At 43.5% G+C, this 23,158-nt stretch overlaps 1 protein-coding gene across 2 annotated transcripts in view; it reads right to left on the bottom strand.

Annotated features, from left to right (window-relative positions):
- Positions 1 to 23,158, bottom strand: part of SPAST (spastin) — an 81,363-nt gene that overhangs the window by 3,748 nt on the left and 54,457 nt on the right. For both annotated transcript variants that reach the window (XM_088474365.1, XM_088474366.1), the window contains 7 exons: positions 21,712 to 21,787; positions 18,283 to 18,374; positions 17,466 to 17,545; positions 17,193 to 17,235; positions 12,096 to 12,175; positions 9,758 to 9,828; positions 7,815 to 7,855 (listed from right to left, as the gene is read on the bottom strand). In XM_088474365.1, the coding sequence (XP_088330491.1) occupies positions 7,815 to 7,855; positions 9,758 to 9,828; positions 12,096 to 12,175; positions 17,193 to 17,235; positions 17,466 to 17,545; positions 18,283 to 18,374; positions 21,712 to 21,787 (483 nt within the window). The remainder of the gene's footprint in view (positions 1 to 7,814; positions 7,856 to 9,757; positions 9,829 to 12,095; positions 12,176 to 17,192; positions 17,236 to 17,465; positions 17,546 to 18,282; positions 18,375 to 21,711; positions 21,788 to 23,158) is intronic.

The raw sequence follows: 23,158 nt of genomic DNA, 5'->3' as shown, positions 1-23,158 counted from the left end.
TGATTTCGGACTAGATAATGAATGGTGGGACATGGGATATTCAAATATACAATGTTAAAACTTGAGTGAGTTTGGAACAAAGGCTTCAGTCTCCTTCTGCTACAAAAAAATAAAAATAATAATATATGTGTGTGTGTATGTAAGTGAAGATAAAATGGGGCCATTGACAGATTACAACCCCCTCAATATAAGTAAACAATCAAGTATAATAGATGTAACGCAGAGACACTGGTATGAATAAATAAATGCCTATAAATAAATAGAAACTGCCTCCCTTTAGATATCAGGGTGTCAGCTGAACAGTATAATAAGTAAGGGATATCTGCTATAAGTTAGTGTGTAGATGGGTGTACCATTCAGCGACTGTCAAATTTCTCAGGTAGGCAAACAGTGTAATAGCAGCTAATTAATGCTTGGATTTCATAGAGAAAATAAAGTGTAAGTGAATAAATAGATACTATAACGAATAAAAGTAATAAAGTGCACTATGAGGTGGTGAATAAATATATAATACATTTTAATTAATACAATATGGAATAAAAACAATGATATATATATATATATATATTAAAACAAAGAGGGAGCTAATAAGGAGATCGAAGCCAGTAAAACAATGGGGCTATAGGTAATGCAAACAATGGGTACAGTACAAAGGCAAGTAAAAACAGTTCATAGGATTGGCTCAGGTGAATGAGTTTCTTCAATAAATACATAAATAAATATTTTAGCAATATAAAAGTCAATTCTTATCTGAGTTCAAGTATCAGCACAAACGTTCATAAGGCAAGAGGGATCAATGCCCAACGCGTTTCATCTGTGAGACTTCTTCAAGGGGTGTGTGTGTAATATATATATATAATATGAGATATGGTAAGAACTTACCCTTGTTATCTCTATTTCTACGAAGTCCATAGGGTTCCACAGGATACCTTGGGTATAGGTGTGACGTCAGTCGCAGGGCACCAAAGAGTTAAGCTTTCAGCCTCCCAGGATGCACTAGGTCCCCCTCCTATACCCCGCCCCCGGGCCAAGGCACCTCAGTTAGTTACCAAGCCATAGGCCGGAGGAGGAGAAGGAAGAGAGAGAACAAAGATCTGGACACATACAAGAATCACATTCTCACCAGAGGGAGACGGAAAACCGGTGACCAGAGCAAAGCCCATCTGCAGCACAGGTGCGACAGGGCGGGAGTCCTGTGGAACCCTATGGACTTCGTAGAAATAGAGATAACAAGGGTAAGTTCTTACCATATCTCATATTTTCTCCTTCAGGGTCCATAGGGTATCCACAGGATACCTTGGGGATGTCCCAAAGCAGTATCCTTTAAGGGTGGGGACGCTCCTGTGCAGAAAGGAGAATCCGCCGCCCGAAGGAAGCATCCTGAGAGGCGAAGGTGTCAAACCTGTAGTACCTCACGAAGGTATGGACAGAAGACCACGTAGCAGCCTTGCAGATCTGAACTGCCGAGGCACCACGTCGAGCTGCCCACGAAGGACCCACAGACCTAGTGGAATGAGCCTTCAGAGAAGGAGGGACCGGTAGGCCTTCATGAAGATAAGCTTCAGAAATAGCCATACGGATCCAGGCTGCCAAAGTTTGCTTTGAAGCAGGCCAACCCTTTTTACGGAAGCCACAGAGGACACACAAAGCGTCAGACTTCCTAAACGAAGAAGTGCGGTCAACATAAGTCCTTAAGGCCCGCACAACATCCAAAGAGGCCTCACCCACGGAAAGACCCGGTGAGTTAAAGGCCGGAACAACTATTTCCTCGTTAACATGAAACTGGGAAACAACTTTGGGAAGAAACTCGGGCCGAGTGCGGAGTACTGCCCTGTTCCCATAAAAAACCAAGAAAGGGGGTCTACAAGAAAGAGCCCCTAACTCAGAAACACGTCTGGCCGAAGCAATGGCCAGAAGGAAAACAGTCTTAGCTGTTAGCCATTTAAGATCCACTGAGCCCAGTGGTTCAAACGGCGGTCCTTGGAGAGCCCTCAGGACCACAGCCAAATCCCAAGGCGCCACAGGTGGAACAAAGGGCGGCTGAATGCGGAGAACACCCTGCATAAAGGTGCGCACATCCGGGATTGTAGCAATCCTACGGTGAAACCAGACAGATAGGGCCGAAACCTGTACCTTCAAAGAAGCAAGGCGAAGCCCATGATCTAGTCCCGCTTGCAGGAAGGCGAGAATCCGAGACAGACGAAACTCCCGCGGTGCATAACCTCTCGGTCGACACCACTGGAAGAACGTATGCCACACGCGATGGTATATCCTCGCGGAAGACGGTTTCCGAGCTCGTAACATGGTACGCACCACAGAGCTGGAAAACCCCCGGGACCTCAGCATGGCCGTCTCAACAGCCACGCCGTCAAAGACAGCCGAGTCAGGTCCGGGTGAAGGCAAGGACCCTGAGACAGAAGGTCCGGTCGTAGCGGCAACCGCAGAGGACTGTCCACGGACAGACCCTGAAGGTCTGAGAACCAGTGCCGTCTGGGCCACGCGGGAGCTATCAACAGGAGCGTCCCTCCTTCCTGTTTGAATTTCCGGATTACCCGTGGAAGAAGGGAGACCGGAGGGAACAGGTATGCGAACCGGAACGTCCACCGGACGGACAGAGCATCCACCAGAGACGCCCCTTCGTCTCTTGTGCGAGACCCGTACACCGGCAACTTGTTGTTGTGCCGGGACGCCATGAGGTCGATTTCTGGAAGACCCCACCTGTCCACCAGTAGTTGAAAAACGTCCGGGTGCAGGGACCATTCCCCCGGATGAACGTCCTGGCGACTTAGAAAGTCCGCCTCCCAATTTAGCACTCCCGGGATGAAGACCGCTGATATGGCCGGAAGATTGCGCTCCGCCCAAACCAGGATCCGAGAGACCTCTACGAGAGCCGCCCGACTGCGAGTTCCTCCTTGCCTGTTTATGTAGGCCACGGTGGTAGCGTTGTCCGACTGGACCTGCACCGGGCGACCCTGGAGAAACCGCTGTGCCTGCTGGAGAGCATTGAAGACCGCACGGAGTTCCAAGATATTTATTGGAAGCTCCGCTTCTGTCGGCGTCCACCTGCCCTGGAACAAGTGTGGACCCGAAACTGCTCCCCAGCCCCGAAGACTGGCGTCCGTTGTCAACAGGACCCAATTTGGAACCCAGAACGGACGTCCCTTGTTGAGGTGGGTCGTCTGTAACCACCACGTAAGGGACAGGCGAACCTCCTGGGTGAGCACAATCGTCTGGGACTTCAGAGACTGAGTCAGCCCGTTCCACTTGGACAGGATCAGGTGCTGCAGAGGTCTGGAGTGAAACTGGGCGTATTCCACCATGTCGAACACCGACACTATGGAGCCCAGTAACCTCATCGCCGAGTGTAAGGACACCCGGCGGCTGTGCAGGCAACTGCGCACCCTTGACTGTAAAGCAGAGATCTTGTCCTCCGTCACGAAGATCCTTTGCTGTCCCGAGTCCAATAAGGCTCCAAGATGCAGAATCCTCCGAGACGGGATTAGAGTGGACTTCTGCCAGTTGATTAGCCAGCCGTGCCGTTGCAGCAGTGCAATGGTCAGGTCCAAGTGGCGTAACAGGAGCTCTGGAGGTCCTGCCACCAATAACAGGTCGTCCAAATACGGTAACATGCGGACTCCCTGCAGCCGCAGAGAAGCCGCCATGACCGCCATCACCTTGGTGAAAACACGTGGTGCTGTTGCCAGGCCAAAAGGTAACGCCCGAAACTGGAAGTGGTCGCTGCAGATTGCAAACGTGAGGAACTGTTGATGGCGCAAAAGAATAGGGACATGCAGGTAAGCGTCCTGTATGTCCAATGACACCAAGTAGTCCCCAGGTTCCAGCGCCAGAATGATGGACCGTAGGGTCTCCATCCGAAACTTCGGGACCCGCAAAGACTTGTTGAGTGCTTTGAGGTTGAGAATCGGACGATATGACCCATTGGGTTTCTGTACCAAAAATAGATTTGAATAGAAACCCTGGCCCCTCTGGGAGAATGGAACAGGCACTATAACTCCAGCCTGGAGCATAGTGTGCAATACCTTCCGCAGCTCCGTAGCCTTGTTCCGGTCTGATGGGAGACCCGTGGTGAAGAAGCGAGCCGGGGGTCTGTGCCGGAAGGAGAGGGCGTATCCGTGGGAAACCACCTCCAGAACCCAAGTGTCTGTCGTAGTGGTCGACCAACACTGGGCGAACTGTAGCAGGCGGCCTCCCACCCTGGGATCCCCCAAAGGGAGGCCCGGACCGTCAGGCCGCAGGCTTGTCATCTGGCTTGGGGGCCGGACGTCTGGTACTCCATGCCTGCTTCCGGGGCTTGACCGATTTCTTAGGGCCAGCCTGTCGAGGAAACGACTGTGGTTTGGGCCTGCCCTGGGCCCTAGATGACCGAAAGGACGATGGTCCCGAACCAGAAGGAGCAGCGGCCGACGGGAGACAAGCAGATTTGGCTGCCGCCAGCGTGGCCACAATCTTATCCAGATCCGGACCGAAGAGAACTTCTCCGGTAAACGGCAACGCTTCCAGACCTTTCTTGGAATCTGCGTCCGCCTTCCAGGATCGCAGCCACAAGGTGCGACGAGCAGCTACCGCTGCTGAAGAAATTCTAGACACCAGAGTACTAATGTCTAGAGCCGCCTCGTTGATGTAGGTGGCCGAATCACGGAGATTGCCAATCAACTCCGCCTGTTCAGCCGGACAGTCGGATTCAAAAGAAGCCTCTAATGAATCCGCCCAGCGCTCCATCGCTCTGGCAACCCAGCAAATGGCCATAGCCGGCCGTGCTGCCCCCCCTGCAAGGGAATAAGCGGACTTCAGGCAGATTTCTACCTTGCGGTCCGTAGCATCCTTAAGGGAGGACATGGATGGCATCGGCAATGTGGCACTACGGACAAGACGGGTCACGTGAGAATCCACCTGTGGAGGGGATTCCCACTTAGCAAAATAATTATCCGCGAACGGATAAGCCACCGCCAGGCGTCTCTGCGGCTGGTATCTTTTGCCAGGTTGTTTCCACGCCTCCTCTAAATGGTCCACCAACTGACCCGAAAGAGGAAAGACTGTGGCATCGCCCTTCACATCTTTGAAAAAGGCATACTTAGATTTAGCCGCTGGGGGAACTTCGTCCTCAATCACCAAGGCTGTGCGGACCGCCCGAATAAGTCCAGGAATATATACTTTGGACTTAGCATCAGCGTCCTTAGTATGGAGAGGTTCCTGATCGTAAGGATCTAGAATCTCCCCATCATCAGACGTCCCTTCGTCATCCTCATAAGGAGCGGACAGAGACGCCACCGGCCTTTTATGAGGCCGCATCACAGACTCCCCTTGCAACACATCCGACAAGTGCTGTACAGAACTCGTCAGGGAGTTAACCCACGCTGGCTCCTGAGAACCCGGGAGCGGGGAAATAGGGAGACTGTGGGGTACCACCAATTGTCGTGGGAACCCCTGCATGGGTGACGACACCACAGACTGCTGGGACAAACCCATCGGAGTAAACGCGGGCTGCGGAGCTAACTGGCCCACTAAAGCTGTTAACGCCTGAGCGAAACAAGCCCAGGGCGGCTCCTGTACCGGTGCTGTAACCGTAATAGGCTGCGCCATGGACAAACACTGCCGGCAAAGGCCCTCCGCGCTACCCTCCCCCTCCGCTAACGGTACTTTGCACGTGGTACACTGTAGCCGGAGGGGAAAATCACTTTCAGACATGATGGCACCACGTATGTGACCTCTCTCACCAATTAAGTATTAAATAGGCGAGAGACCACCCTGCAGCACCGCAAGGGCTTTAGCAGAAGAACAGGGACAGTAATAAAGCTGACAGTTTAGAGAAGAAAAGTTACAGGCAGCGCTAGCACAGTCACATACAATGCAGAGAAATAACAATTCCTGCACTAACAGCGCTGATTACTCAACTACACAGACACAGGGCCTGGTAGGACACAGCGCTGCATACACAGACCTGAGCCACAGCGGAGGAGAGGTATGCGGGGGGACCCAGACCACGATGCTTCCGTCCAGCGCTTCCAGCAGCGTTCACCATGCGTTCTGGAGAAGATGGCCGCCGAGGAGCAGAGAGGAGGCTGGCCTGGGGGAGGAGCGCTGCCACAGGACCAGTCGGCAGCATGCAGAGAGGGCTGTGTGCAGCGGGGGAGGCGCCGGCTGTGAGACAGGGAAGGCGCGCTCCCCTGGCATGCATTTAACCCCTGGGACGCCGCAGCGCTACCGCTCTGCTGCGGTCCGCTGTCCCAGGGGGTAGTGGAAGCGCAGGTTGGTCGCCTGGCTCCACGCTGCAGCCAGTCCCCAGGGAGCCCCCTGCCTGGGGACTTAGGACCATGTGATCAGCGGGGACCCACCGCGGGACCCCGCTGCTTACCTCTGTCCCCCTTGAATCCGGCCATGGTCCGGAGCATCTGGGGTCACCGCTAGCTGTGACCCCAGACGCCCACCAGCATCCCCGGATCAGTACCGGCGTTCTGGTACCGGCGGGGTGTAGGGAAGACAGCATGGACGTCAGGACTGACTGTCCATGCTGTTCATCCAGATGTGCAGCCACAGCTGCATGAAGAAAAAGCTTCAGGGGCTCTTCTAGCCCCCACTCCAACAGGTGCACCCGACTCCGGCCGGGCACCAAACTAAACTGAGGTGCCTTGGCCCGGGGGCGGGGTATAGGAGGGGGACCTAGTGCATCCTGGGAGGCTGAAAGCTTAACTCTTTGGTGCCCTGCGACTGACGTCACACCTATACCCAAGGTATCCTGTGGATACCCTATGGACCCTGAAGTAGAAATATATATATATATATATATATATATATATATATATTTTTTTTTTATACTATCCCATGGTCATTGCTTCTTTTATACGCCATTGTAATGAATGAGATAATCTGCTACAGCAGCGACTCCTAATGCTGGAGGAGAGGAGGAAACAGTTCGGGCTGACAGGGTCCCGGCCCCTAAGCAATGATCTGGCAGGTGCTGGGACCGACACATGCACATAAGCGGTGGTGGTGCAGCACATGCACAAAACACTTCTAGCTCCAAGCACCCGGCCCTTCACCCAGCCGGCGCGTGACCCGCTCCAGGAACAGTGGCAGGTGGGGAGTTTGACTGGGGCGGTACACCTGTCAAACCGTAACACAGGTGTCCTAAGGCGAGCTCAGGGAGGACAGAAACCTACCGTGGAGCAGAAGGGCTGCAGCCCCTAGAAGCCGTGCAGGGCTGCCCGAAAGGCAGGGGAGCGGCTCTGCTAAATCGCAGCCCGGACTGGTAGTACGAGGGGGAGAAAACACATCCCCTTGGGACTGCATATCCTGTGTGTGACTGGCAGGTAGCACTTCCAACGGGAAGTCACTGCCAGTCACAGTGTAACCAATGCAGTCATGGACTGCAACTGGCTTCCTGAGTTGGCAGATTTTACTTGGGGACTGCAGCAGCTAGATAAAATCCACAACCATTCTGCTATGAAACATATCTAATTTGTTATATCTGTACTAGTAAGATCTATAGGATTGCTTACATCTCGACATGTTAGTTTATCGTCTGTACTAGAGATTACTATTTCCATGTTAGCGTGTGATGCTAATTATTTCTATACTTAGTACATAGTTGTTAAACTAGCTTTCTAAGATATAGATTTATAAAATAAACTGACAAATTACAATCAGTAGCAGATAACTGATACATTAATGAATATCTCTGCTACACACTGTGGGATTCAGAATCCAATTGTACGTCCCATAGGCTATAATTGCAACATTTGTCCTATGCCCCTATCCCGAGTCCACACCTGGCTGATCATAGTTAATAGACTTACCTCACTAGCAGACATATTTTTCACCTGCTCAGGTTTCAGTTCTGTAAGAGGACGATATAGGATTACTGTACATTTACAGATGCACAAGAAGCAATATCCTGCGAGTGAAGTCCACAAAAGGATTAGACGTTTTCTGAACATCCAATCTTGTCCTCATTCTACACACTCTGGGTTAGCCCCAATCATGTGGCTTCATTACGAGCTGCTAAGGACTTTAAATATGCTTGTTTGACTTAAACAGTATAAAAACAAAACAGATAGCCTTTTACATATAATTCCTGTCTCATATACACCAATGGTATACATTTGGCATCCTGACTATTTATGAAAATGGCAAAATTAAAGAAACCTTTTGTGAGTTGAATTAAGTGAAATTAACAAAGGATTTTATTTTTTATTTATACACCTAGTGCTTTTAAAATTAAAAAATATTTTGCCAAGATACATAAGAAAGCCCTTACCTGACCCACCCCCCCCCCAAACACACACTCACATACTAAGAAAAAAAAGTGGTATTATTCCTAACAAGAGCAATGTATCATGGAAGAATGAAAACTGGCATGGCCACACGGAGGAGAAAGCTTGGCTCAGACCTATTACAGCAAAATGGTTAGGTGAAAAATGGAAAAACAGTAGGGAAATACAATATCTACAGCTAGCAAAATAAAAGCTTAGTGGTTTTAAAAGGTCTTGAAGTCTTATGGAAATATACTTAGACTACAAAATTATAGCCGTTAATAGCTTCAAATTCCCTTACAAAACTGGAAAAAAATGTGACAAAAAATTCTGCAACATCAGCTTTGCTTCTAAAGCTCTTAAACATACAGTAATACATGTTTTTGTTACTAAAATAAATATGGAATAACAATACAGATTTAGCAACACAACCAAAAGGTTCTACTAAAAGGTGGTAGTAATAATAATGATGATAAAGATAGTTTTCATATATTTACTGGGACTCATTCAGTCAGCACTTTGAAGCCATAGGCCATTTTGTAATGACCGCATTTAGGGGGGTATTTATCAAAGCTTGGAGACAGATAAAACGGAGATAAAATACCAACCAATCAGCTTTTACCATTTTACAGGCTGTTGGGTCTATTTACTAAGCAGTGAAAAGTAATATGGTACCAGCCAATCAGCTTTTAACATTTTACAGGCTGTGGGGTCTATTTACTAAACAGTGTTAGGAGACAGAGTGAAAAGTGATAAGGTACCAGCCAATCAGCTCCTAAGTGCCATCTCACAGGCTGTATTTGAAAATTGACAGTTGGGAGCTGATTGGCTGGCACCATATTACTTTCCACTCTGTCCTCTAACACTGCTTAGTAAATAGACACCTGTGTTTGAAAAATGATAGTAGCTGACAGTAGCGGTTGGTATTTTACCTCTCACAATTTTCTCTCCCTCTCGCTTTGATAAATACATTCTTAGTTACCAATTTGCACAAATGTTTACTGGTTACAATGGTTTAAGTGCAAATTTAATGCTAAATTCAATGTTTGCATTAAGTGTTATGGCAGCATTAGCACATGGGAATTAAAACGCAGTCAGCATTCTGTATCAGACCCACTAAGATTTTATACTAAAGTGAACTAAATCAGCAAAAAACAGACAAGAGATTAATGAACATTTTTGCCGCTTGTTACAAATCTGCTGTTTCGGTACAATCAGCATGGAAATCATTGACAATTACCATATGAGGCAGGTAGAACATTTAATGAGGGTTTTCTCCTCATAATTACTATCAGATTGGAGAACCACTTCCATGTGCACATAGCAGTCAAATGTATAGATTAAGCAGTTACAGTGGTATAGACTAGCTAGGTGAATGTTTTTCTTTTCTCCTTATTTTTGCATGTTTGTGTTTGATTACACTTCAAAGAGAATATGGTTTTACTTGAGATTTGCTGCCAAAATGTAAACTTTATGCCCACACTTACCTCTTATAGGTCCAAGAGCTGCATCTTTTGCCAGTGCAGTTATATCACTACCAGAGTAACCTTCAGTCATTCTAGTGTCAAGATTAAAAGAATTACACATTAACACAGTTTACAGCTGATTTATCGCCAGAACCTCTAGTCTAGCATTTTGAGATAAAAAAAGAAATCACTGATAGGCACAGCATCTGTAAGGGGAGCTTACAACTCAAAACACTAACAAACAACAAATAAGGAAATCACATCACTTCTAGTGACTTTCCTCTAGAACGAGGTACTCTGCAGGGATGCCTCCTTTCACTTTTAATCTTGCTATTGATCCCTTGCTCTGCATCTTAACTGCGCTCCTTAACTTTCATGGTATAAGTGTCTGGCCGTGAAGCGAAAGGTACTGCCTTTGCCGCTCACCCAAAAGACAGTGTCCAATTGGCCTAGCTAAACACTCCAACTATCCAAAGTGCCAGGCTGAGGAGGCAGACCGCATACGTTGATTTTGGGAGTGCCGCCATATCCTACAACGTTGAGAGACCCTTGTCTCCTTTGATAACTGCACTCTAAAACGGTGGTTCTGCTGCGTTGGCACTCTTTGGATACCTAGCAGACCTACCTACCGTCCCAAAGACAGATAAGAAGCTGCTAATGGTTATGGTAGCAGTTGGCCACCGGGCTATCCTCCAAAGGTGAATCCTATTTGAAGCTCCCACTAATAGACTTTTACCTATTCACTATGGATTGTCTGGATACTATACAGAGTAAAGAACTCCTAACTCTGGCATTGTTTCAATGCTGGAAACTCTATATTCACAACCTATCTTACTTCACTAAGCATGCTCCCAAACCCTTCCAATACACTACATGGTACGCTCATCAATTATTGGCTAACCACATCCCTATTGTCCCATGATAATTGTACCCTTTCCCCCCCACACTACTCGTCACTTCTTTTTTCCCTTTGCTCCTGTTTTGGTTCTATGGATTTTAGACCCTTGGCCCAGGGGGTAAGCACTGCTAAGTATTGATTTGTTTACCGATGTTGTTTGGCTCGATAGTCTGACTTCCTATATGTTTTATATCATCTTGTTCTGTTAACAAGCCTTTAGCAAATACGGAAAATTGCTGGATTTTCTGCTAGTCTTGAGATATGTACTTTATTTCTGTATACAACCATTTCCATTTGCTCTCAGACTTCCCTATGTGACTATTGTCATGCTGTAATAAACATATTTTGGGGGAGAAAAGGAAAACACAGCAGTGCTTCTGGTACTAGTAAAAAGAACCTAAATCAAAATATGATTGGTTATTTAAAAAAAAAAAAGTTTATAGTATGTATAATATGATCTTAAATATGAAACAAATCAAAACCTAGGAGAAGACACGTTGAGCTGAGTATAGAATGATTTCTTAGAATGGATATAATGGATAAGAATGGCATGTGTTATCATATCAACCTCTAAATTACAGAAGGTTTTTAGAAGGTTTGTACATTTCCCCCAAATCATGGTGATAAAGGTCAACCACTTAGATATACACAATATATGTATATATGTTTTATTACATACACTGTGCAATATCGCAACAGTCTTACAATGCAGGTTTTAAGGTTTGTTCAGGGTGTAAGCTCCTAAACAGCATAAAGTGTGCTGATTTCTGGGCTCCAAATAACAATACCCGCCAATGTAGCAGCAACAATGGATCCTTGTTTTGCTGGTCATATGTTCAATTGCAATCACTGTGAGGGATGTATTGCCTCAAACGGAAGTGATATGGCAGGCCTTTTAAGAACAGAAGCTTTTTAACACAGTACAACAAGCATCCATTGCTGCTGCTTCATGGGAGGATACTTTCATTTGGAGCCAGAAAATCTGCATGCTTTATGCAGTATAAGATCTCCTACCCTCAAGCAATGAGGTATGTAATATTTAAGAAATGTTTATGCATGCCATAAGTCAATTTTAAAGATATTTAATAAATAATTTTAAAAAGTAAATTTTGGCTATATTACCTAGTACCACTTGCACAAAATTTACTTTTATGGTTGTTTCTACACAAGCAGCGTATTTTACCCAAGACAATTTACACATTCCCATGGAGGCTTCTACCAGCCTGCACAGTAGAAGAGCAGTGAGGCAATACAGGACCATAGCATAGGAACAGGCAAACTAGGACTCCAATTCCAAGGCAATCTGTCCGACCGAACTACATGTAACCAATATGTTGCTCTCCTCTCCATAACCACAATAATTATGGGTCAGGTAAACAGAGGTCGGAGTATCCAATTCACATCAATGTACTTTATTCAATTCTTAATAAAGAACTAAGAAAATAATGTCACATGACTTACCTAGCCAACTGAGTCAATTCTTTTTGTGTCAGTGGGCTCCCTTGCTTACTTAAAAGATTGTGTAGAAGCAGAAGCCTTGTCTATAAAAGGGGAAAACATAAAAACAATTTAAAAAACTAGCTTGATTGATTGCTTAATGTAGATAAAGTGCTGAGTTACTAGAAATACTTATATAAGTTCTAATAAACCAATTGCCAAGTGATCTGACACAAGTCAGAATCCTGGTGCGGGCATCCCTATGGCAAGTAGTGTGGTTAGGTGGGGGAATAGGCACTAAGGAGAGGGTTAGGTACTAAAGGGGAAGGGTTAGGTATAGGGTGCGGGGAGGGAGGGGTAGGGTTCAGATACTTATCAGATACTTATCATCGGGTGTCAGTATCTTAACTGTCGTGATTCCGGCGTCGGGATCCCGTACCCAACCAGGATCAACAGCCAATAATATTAGATTGCCCATATGACAGAAAACTTTCCATACAATGTATTACAGGTTAGCTCACTTTCGCAAATATAGGACCTAATGCATTCCACATGGCAGCAGGACAAATGCGTAAACTGATTTTTGTTTAATTCTGTGTGTGTGTCATATATATAAATATATATATATATATATATATATATATATTTATTATTTTATTTTTATTTTTTTTTAATTTTTAATTTATTTTTTATTTAATTTTTTTATTTTTAATGAAAAAAAGAAAAATACAAACAAAAGAGCAAACATATGAAGGGGATTACCGGGTACAAGTAAGGTGAGTCACCAGGGGGCAATGGCTCAAATAGGCAAGAGAAGTGGTAGAGGGAATATGAATAGGTGGGTTATTCAGCTGTAGTTGGTTCATACCAGATAGTTCATTTAAAGCAGAAGTGTATTTGTCTTCATCTAGGTCAGTAGGACAGAATCGCTTCTGCCTACAGATAGGGCTAGCGATTTTGATTGGTTAATAGGAAGGTCAGAGACTCAGCTATATTTAGATAGTTTGGTGAAAATATGGGGTAGGGAGCAGGAAGGATTAAGGATATATAATAAAGATCATCTGCAAAGGCAAGGACTTTGGTAGTGACAGTGTCTAAGGTGAGACCCTCAAAGGTAGACAGATTGAAATAGAGTAATCTTTATTAAGAACATTTTTCCACAATACAGAGGGATAAACTAAAAAAAGAACACAATACAGTATAACATGGATATCGCCAGAATTTTGATATTGAGAATAAACATTAACAGCATCTCGTATACATAAGTAAACAAGTAGAATAACAATAGATGTGTAAGAGCAAAATGTCGTAACATCAGGAGGGATGAAATAGCAGATACAACGTGCACATGAAATATGATAGCAAGACACCGGAAACAATGGTATGTGGCCTTTAGAGTGAACATTCCCAATACAAATATCAGAAGAGGCTACACAACCATCTTAACTCTCCGTGATCGTAAGGGGGAGTTTACACCATACCCGAGATTGCACTTGTAGGTAATCAATCTGCGGCCAAGTATTTAGGGCAATTTAGACATGAGGGGAGTTAGTGATCCACATACCTATATATTTAAACTAGATAACCTACTGCAATGGCAGGGCCATAGGGGGCTAGATAGGGCATCGACCACAAAAAAGGGTGCATATAGGACTTGTCCCAGTTAATTGCAAGTCCCAAGAAGGTACCAAATTAACTCATCAAATGTAACAAATTAGACTGAGATGACTGATAATCCGATTTTAAAAAAAGCACTAAATCATCTGCATATAATACTAAAGTATTAGTCCTGTGGCTTAGAATAATACCCATTATGCCTGGATGGGCACAAAGTAGGCATGCCAAGGCCTCTACAGCTATGGCAAACAAAGCAGGAGAAACAAAGCCATTTACAGAGATCCAGGTCACAGGAGCAGAGTATAGCAGTTGAAAACATTTAATAAAGTATGGGCCAATACTAAAGCATTACCTAGTCCCCCACAGGAAGGGCCACTGTACGAAATCAAATGCCTTAGAAGCATCTAGATAAAGATACTATGGGCCGTATTCAATTAGATGTGAAAAGTCACGTTTGTCAAAAAGAAATTGCTGGTTCGAACTTTTTGTGCGTAAGTGCGTATCGCACTATCCTATTGCCAGAGTGTTCACTTGTGCGAAAACTCCATAGGCAGAAATCAATGAAAAAGTTTTCCCCATCTCAGAGCAGGTGATAATATGTGCAAAATCCCTATATTTGGCAAAAAATGTGGGGACTTGGTTCAGAACCCTTTGGACACCCCGCTAATGACTAATTAGGCAAAAAATTTGCTTAATTCCCCCTAATAACAACAATAAAAAAAGTGTTGGAAAATTGGTTTAAAGTACTTAGTCAGGTATTTTGGGGGGCTGTATGGATGTGACAGGTGTTTTTAGGATTGCAGGTGGCTGCAGCAGGTGTATTTTTAATTTTATTTTTTAACCTGCACTTTATAGACACAAAAATATACTAACATCCATTTTAATGTAACCCCAAATTTAACTACAGCAATTTTTCCCCCCAAAATTAGCTTTTTATGCAAATATGTATATAACAGCTATTTGACTCAATTTACAAACCCAAAATACTTTTATTAGGGCTATTAATACACTTCTATATTGATTTCCAGTGTCAGTTAGGCTTTTTATTGGTACAGGTACAGACAGATTTCCCAAAAATGTGCTGTACTTTTCACTAGTTTTGCCAAGCACAATTATCGCACGCACATTCGTTTTCGTGTGTTTTGTAATTGGGGAGGGGGCGAAAAGCAGGAGCGCACACTGCGAAAATACGCGAAAAGATCGCATCAAAACTGGCGAATGGGGCGAAAACTTCGCCCTGCGAACGCTTTTCTCCAACCCCCGACTTTCTACACCTAATTGAATACGGCCCATGGAGGAAGACTCCTCCCCGTGAGAGACCCGCAAGTGTGTGAATCAGTACCGGAGATTAAATGAAGTAGACTTGCCTTGCATTGCATTGGATGAACCCCGTCTAGTCTGTATGGACAATGGTAGCGATAACCTGAGTAAACCGGGCCACCAGTATCTTGGCTAAGATTTTGGCGTCAATGGAGCACTGTAAGGTCTTTAGTGTCAACTACACATTAGAGGCACCAAGCCAGTATACAGACTACCAACTTGCTAAAATGGTGTGTGAAATTACTCAGGAATTGACTAATTAATACAAATTTGTCCACATACACTATTGCCGCAGTTGCGACAAACAGCCTTTCTAAATGCCAGGTCCTGTGCGACTGGGCTTGAGACAAGTGGTTTTTTTTTAGTTCAAAGGTACATATTAGTCACACAATTTGAACTATTGAATGCAACAAAACTGCTTCGCTAGACTGCACTGATTTCATATGTGACATTTGTGTGCAAATGACTCTGAATCTGTATACGAAGTGCTACAATGCAGCGGCCGCTACTTTTTCTCATGCCAAGTTCCGTTGTGCTTCACCTGCAACTTTGTACGTGTTTAAAACTAATTTCAGAGCAGTTAAAATCGCAGCCCAGCATTTCTAGTACACTGAGGGGTGTTTTGCTGCGTCTGCGATGCGACTAGGATTCACAATTTACATTCCTGGCTCGTGCCGTATGGCATATTGGAACTTAGTTTATGAGGACAACTGTATTCACGGGGCTGCATTTATGTTAATTTAGTCTACTTACTACAGAGAAATACAATTATCAGGCAACAAAATGGATGCCTCCACTATGTGTAGATGGCATTCGCTTTAAGGTTTACTTTAATGTGGACCTGAGAAACACATAAAACTAGCATGGTGAATGAGCTTGCACATATTTTGCAATATCCGGATAGAAATGGGCAAGTTGGAGGTTTTTTGTTTTTTAATCAATGCAATATGCTACACAAACATTAATCCAACAAAAATGCTAAAATAAAAAAACTACCTTCAGCAGACATCTCTAGAACATTGCAGCTGCTACACTGCTTTGAGAGCAGGCAGTCATTTTGACTGAATTTTTTGCTGATAAATTCCAGCACAGACACCACGGTCACACTAAAAATGTAACACACGCCTACATTTTACTTCTTTAGAACTCCAGAACAAGCATTACACACGCTTATTACACAGTCTGCTCTAGGTCTCCAACAATAGAGGGACATGTGGTTTACTACATCTCTTTGGTAGATTTTACAACTAGTGCTGGTTATAGATGCAAAAGCCATATACCTTTTTATATTTATATAAAAATACACACACACACACACACACACACACAGATAACGATCCAAAACATACACCCAAGTTGTGTACTAATTATCTGCAAAAGAAACAAGACGCTCAAGTCGTAACAAAAATGGAATGGCCACCTCAATCACCAGATGTTTCACCCATCAAGCTTTTGTGGAAAAAACTAGACAGGGAAGTCCGAAAACAGATGTCTACCAACACTGAGGGCCTCTGGGAGGCTCTTCAAAGCTGCTGGAGTCGAATGGATCGCCAAAAGCTGGAGAAATTAGTAAATAGGATGTCAAGGATATGCAAAGCGCTTATCAAAGCTAAGGGTCATCACTTCAATGAAGCAGGCTACCTAAAACTACCATATAAACTTGCCTAAAAGTTGAAACAAGCATTTTTTTTGTTTCCTTATTGTTCAAACAGTTGTTTATTTTGTAAACAGAGCCAATAAAACAGGTTTTATTTCGTTACTGTGCAGTCAAATTGAAAATTCCTTAAAATATACTGGTGTGCTCAGACTTTTGACAAGTACTGATATATATATATATATATATATATATATATATATATCTATATCTATATCTATATCTATCTCGGATGCCTCCCCGATGAAATGGATAAAATGGCAAGAGACAATAGTGGCACTCAGAGTCTCAAAACGGGCCGACGTTTCGGGGCATCAGCGCCCCTTTGTTACTCACCTTGACAAAGGAGTGCTGATGCCCCGAAACGTCGCCCTGTTTTTCCTTTACATGGTTCAAAACATATTTTTCTACCTGCCGTTTTGAGACTCGGAGTGCCACTATTATACACACATAATGCGTGTCTTTCACTATACTCTTGGACAGAAATGTATGCCTGTCTAAAAAACACTAATAGAAAGTATATTTCATACCTCTTCATTTGGTAAGGAGACATACACCCTTTTAGTGAATCGCCTGCAAATAAACAAACATTTTTAAGTCATAGCAAGGTAATATGATTAGAACTTTTAACATATAGATAGGAACAGTCCCATCATGAATAAAGATACATAAAATAAATATGCCTATTAAGTATACACAGCAGTTCAAGATTACAGATGGCACAAAGCTGACTCCTAGACTTAACACCTGCCCAAATAGATAAAAAAACAACTCCACCACCACCATTGCACTATAGTAGGTACCTGAGAACCGCATCATCCAGCTCCTGAGGTCTGTTAGTAGCCCCCATGACAAGAACCCGGTCATCGCCTCCAGACTGCACCTACAGGGTTAATCAAATCAAGAGAGTCAGGAAAGGGGAAGAAGGAATAAAACCAATTCTTAGTAGTAAAATCTTACAGTAATCCCATCCAAATGAGATCTGGAATCCTTTCAACTACAAATGCCAAATAATCAAAAGTGATTTAACAAAGATTACATTGGGTTTTTAAACTTTTAAATTGGCAAAGCGGGTGTATATGATGTAATGCAAGGTTTCCAAACAAGCTCAAGGCATACTAACATTCATTCTCTCTATACCAGGAATACAGACAATACTGCTATCTAATAGCAAAATAGATGAAAAACAACATATAGAACAATAATTGTTCTATATTGTTTTTTATTTATTTTGTTAGATGAAAAACAATATATATCAACAAATTGTAAATGTAAAAAAGACTGGACATTACAATCACATTATTTTTCCTACTAAGGAAATTAAAATTTAAAAGTTCACAATTGCATAAGAGGAAATAAGCCTTTAATGCCCCAAAAGTTAAAGCCATAGGAATGTGCAAAAAGGTAGACATTCTACCCCCAGTGTAATAACTACAATGCTGAAGTCAGCTTTTGGTTATTTAATGCTGCTGGAGAACATTCAATATATAAGGAAAAAAAGTTATCCTTGCCCCAGAAAACATAACATTGCACATCACAATATCCAATGTTGAGTCCCGTTACCAACAAAGATGTACAGAGTATAGTAATTAGGAAAAACAAAAAGCAGCTAATACTTACTCCATCAAACTCTATTAAAAATTCAGTTTTTAATCGTCTGCTAGCATCATGCTCTCCTTCTCTCCTTTCACATAGAAGGCTATCCACCTCATCTGTAGGGGGAAAACACAGATTCAGCTATTGGGCAAAGTGGGGTATGAAACATTTGAGTCAGTGAGAAAGACCTCTTGTCTAGCCATCCATGCCGGGAAACCTGACTCCACTATAGTCTACTATCGGCCAGAAAAACTATTTCCTGACAAGACAACAGTTATGGGATCACAAGTATTGCTTAAAGAGTGGGGACCACAAAGTGCAAGATTTGTGTTTAGAAGTACATCTCAGCATATTTAGACATTCCCTTATGATTTCATTTTCTCCGGCCAGTGACAACATTATGGTCTGGAGATAAAAGGGTAGACAAAAAAAAAGGCTTTGCTATAATTAAAAATAACATAGTTGACTTGGGTTCCAGCAGTGTAAGCTAAAAATATCAAAAGCTTTTACAACACATGGTGGAAATGCTCGCAAAACGATGGGAGCGTCACTGATTTACCAGATGGAAAAATTCATCTTATTCATTTCAAGGAGGGGAAATATACCGCGCTGGTCCACAAGTGTAAAAGAACGTGTTGATCAAATAGAAAAGGGTATCTTTTAAACATTAACACAACATATAGTTTATATACCTTAAAATATGGTATTTTTATTTGTTATGTTCTAAAGTGCAAGCCAGCCGCTTAATGCTGGCCACATATGTTATATTTAGGAAGGGGGAGGAATTGGTCCAATATTACTGCGTCTGGCAACAAAATGTCATCACAATTCCAGATAATGAGCTTTTTAAAATCCACATACTAGTAAATGTGGCAGTAAGATGGATTATGATTTCTGCATAGGAAAATAATAACTGAGTGCACTAACAGGTCCCCATAAAAGAAAGTGATCCAGCCACGTGGTCAAAGTTCCATACAGATATTGGACAATGATTATGGAAAGCTTTACAAACTAAGGCCGTATCCAATTCGATGAGAAAAGCCGTGGTTTTGCGAATATTTTCCGCCAATGCGAACTTTTCGCACAAAATGGGTATCGAGCAATCCTATTGCCAGAGATTTCGCACGTGTGAATTCTCCATACACAAAAACAGGTAAAAATGTTTCATAATCTCAGAGCAAAACCCCTATTTCGGGCTAAAAATGTGGGGACTTGGGGCCTGATTCAGAGCTGAACGCTCTGACCAGAGCGCTCGCTCTAAATCAGTGCCCTCCTCCATGAAAATGGAGCGGCCTCCTGGCCGCTCGCATAGCTGTGGGTGACCACCCACAGCATATGCGAGCGTCCATGATGATGGTCGCGATGGTCTTGACCATCGCGACCATCGGGCTTGCGACGGAGACCCTGCGGTAGGGTCTCGCTGCCGCAAGCCCTGGAGTGATTTTGGCTCTATCAGAGCCAAAATCACTCCCACTGACATCACTAGTGATGTCAGTGGGGTCGGCTTCAGACGGTAGGCGTTCCCATGGGAACGCCTCCGTCTGACAGGCACGCCCACCAAAGGGGGCGTGCTGTCAATCAACATCGACAGCATGCCCCCTTTGGTGCGAGACCCGGAGTGATGGAGAGCCCGTCGCTCGCCGGGTCTCGCGCATGCGCACGACGGAGCATCGTGCGCATGCGCAGTGGGGGAACATCGACCCGCTTGCGAGCGTTCTGCACTCGCGAGCGGGTCTGAATGACCCCCTTGGTCCAGAAACCATTGCCCCCCAATGACAAATTAGGCAAATATATTTTTTTAATTAGCTTAATTTGGCCAATAATTACGTAATTTTTGGAGTTAATTTTTTTATTATTATTATTATTATTATTTTGGGGGGCTGTATGGATGTGACATGTTTTAAACATTGCAGGTGGCTGCTCAAGGTGCATTTTTAAAAAATGTTTCAAAGTGCACATTTATGACACAAAAATATACTTGCACCCATTTTAATGTACCCATAATTTAACTGCAGCTATTATTTTGGTCAAAAAAAATAGCTTTGTATCATTTTTCCACTATTAAACAAAAATGCATATATTTGACACAATTTTAGAACCCCAAATACTTTTATGTCCACTAATACACTTCAAAATTGATTTCCTATGTCAGCGTGCCTTTTTATGGGGTACAGACAGATTTCCCCAAATCTTGCTGTACTTTTCGCAGGTTACACCATGGAGCGTTTTTTGGACGAATGCTGATTCGCATCTATTGCATTAGGATAGTGCGCAAAGTGGGAGCGTGTATAGACAAAAGACGCAAGAAAAACGTACCAAAAGCCCTGAAGTGTGCATAACCTTGACCGATGTTAAGTTTTCGTTTTATTGCATCTAATTGGATACGAACCAAAGTCAAAAATGTGAAAGTATTACAAAACTTCCCCTCCTCCACTTTAGATACCTTCAGTTCTCCTGAAGACTTTATATATATTTACACACACACACTTCTTATATCTATATATAGACACTCACCTAATACTATTATTTCAAACTGCATTTTATATTAAAGCGTACATATCTGAATCAGGCCCATAGTTCCTATCAATATAACTGATATTTCAGGAGGCACAATGTATGCCAACTAGTACCACTTTAGTTGTAAGTGCAGGTTCCCATCTGAAAGCGGTCACCTTGTTGTGATAGATGGGCATTCATAATTTGCTCATTAAATCCACTAAGAACCCCATGTCTCTACTAGAAGAGAGGCTATAAAACCTATATTATTGTACATAATTAATTATGGTCTTCGTTCTTAGTTTACACACACACATATTTATTTATATATTTATTACCAAGGGGATATAGTCGGCATCTCGGCCTGCGGGATGCCGACGGTCTAAACACCGGCGCGAAATCCCGGGAAGGTCTGGATCCCGGCATCAGTATCCCGACCTTCGGCATCCCGAAGGTAAGTATCGGTGTGTTAGGGGGAGGTTAGGGTTAGCCCCCAGTTAGGGAGGGTTAGTGTAGGGGGTTGGGAAAATACTTACCATGCGTTCCTATGGGTGTCGGGATTCCGGCTGTCGGGATGTAGTTATCGGTATTCTGACCAGCGGCATCCCGACAGCCGGGATTTCATACCCAACCAGTTACTAAGCAGCTTTTTTATATAGAAAATGTAACTATTCTATAAAAATTGGAATGATTAAATCGCAAGAGTGCAGTATTGATACTAACCCAATACCTACTCAAATCAAATGTAAAGACCGAAGGGAGATAATTCCATCAAGAGATATCTACCTTCCATCAACGTCTCCTGTTCCAGCATACAAATGTCATCTCCTAACTAATTACAAGAATTGGCAGTGAAAAAATAACTCTCTAAATAGTAGGGATTATCTAAAAGGTAACAACCTCTTTAACAAGGACTGTGATATAAAGTGTTAATCAAAATTCTAAACTAGCTCTTACCTATGAAAATAATAGATGGTTGAAGTTCTCTTGCTACAGAAAAGAGCGCCCGCACTAATTTTTCCCCTTCTCCTACCTGGAAAAAAAGAAAGCCACATTAATACCATGCCAAATATAGGAAAACGATCCAGTATGACACCCCATTAGCACAAATAACACAACAAAGAAAAAAAATAACAGAGTATAATGTAATTTTTACATACTAGCAATTCAGTTATCTGCAATGTACCAGGAGCAATGGTTGGCTGCCCACATATCTGGCATATACAGTACCTGTAACATCACTTTTTCCTCTGCGCCTCTAAGGACTGCGAGGAAAAATGTTCAACATTACTGGTCATACTGTGCTGTTCTAAAAACAGCGCATTGAGGCTAATTCAAATTCACCATATGCGTAAAAAAATATTTCCTATTTAGTCTTACCTCTCAGACAAAACTAAACAAAGAGGAGAACCGGACGCTCACAGAGATCATTGATCTGTATAGAAATGCATAATCTACAGTACACAGTTTAGTGGATGACATAGATAGGTGGCTATCTGAACATGCTTCGCTCTCCCCATCATCTGCTTTGACAAGCCATATGCACTGTACCTGCTTTTATCCAAAGAGATCAATGACCCCTTTGTAAGCATCAGTCTCTCCTCAATTACCTGTAAAAAACAAAATGAAGGAAGACGCATTACAAGCCCACAAACGTACATCAATACGAGGGTAGTTCAATAAATATAGGTAACAAGACCACTCATTGCATAAATTTAATCAACTCGTACATATATGTATAATCAATAGTACAGCCTTGGTATAGATTATTTTTCCTCCAGCATATTAGAAATCAGTGTCAAGCGTGAAGCCAGGACATAACTGCTTGCTGACCTTCACCGTCTGTAGCAAATCGCCTTCCACCCAGGTGTTGTGCACAGTACCCACTGAGATATTCAATTATTTTGCAATATCACTAACTCTAAGGAGTCTGTCCTCCTGAATCAGAACATTAATGCAGCACAAACTGTCATCTGTGGTGAACGCGCTTGGGCGGCCGGATCGTTGCTCATATTGACGTCTGTCCTGCCGTTATCAAAGGCAGGGCACCAAACCCAAACCTATTTCCATGACATAACATTATCACAGTACATCTCGACAAGTTGGCGATTAATTTCAGCTGCTGATGTGCCCTTTAGATACAGAAATCTGATCACACTACTTAACTCAATGTTTGACCGTGTTTCTGCCAGCTCCACCATTTTACAACTGATGTTGGGACAGTATGACTGATGCGCAGTCTAATGGCTGAGGGAGAAGCAGTTTGTCTATCTGCTCTGGCCTGGTGGGAAATTAGAATGAAATAGAGAACATCACACATGTGAGTGTCACGCTCCGGCTATGCGGACCCTCTGTCAAGATATTGGAAGACGTGGACCCAGGTTGGGAAAGAAACAGGAGGCGA

Source organism: Taudactylus pleione, unplaced genomic scaffold, assembly GCF_031769625.1.
Source record: "Taudactylus pleione unplaced genomic scaffold, aTauple2 ptg000154l, whole genome shotgun sequence".
NCBI lineage: Eukaryota > Metazoa > Chordata > Amphibia > Anura > Myobatrachidae > Taudactylus > Taudactylus pleione.
The sequence above is the reverse complement of the archived record's forward strand: the minus strand, read 5'-3'. Positions and strand labels throughout refer to the sequence as shown.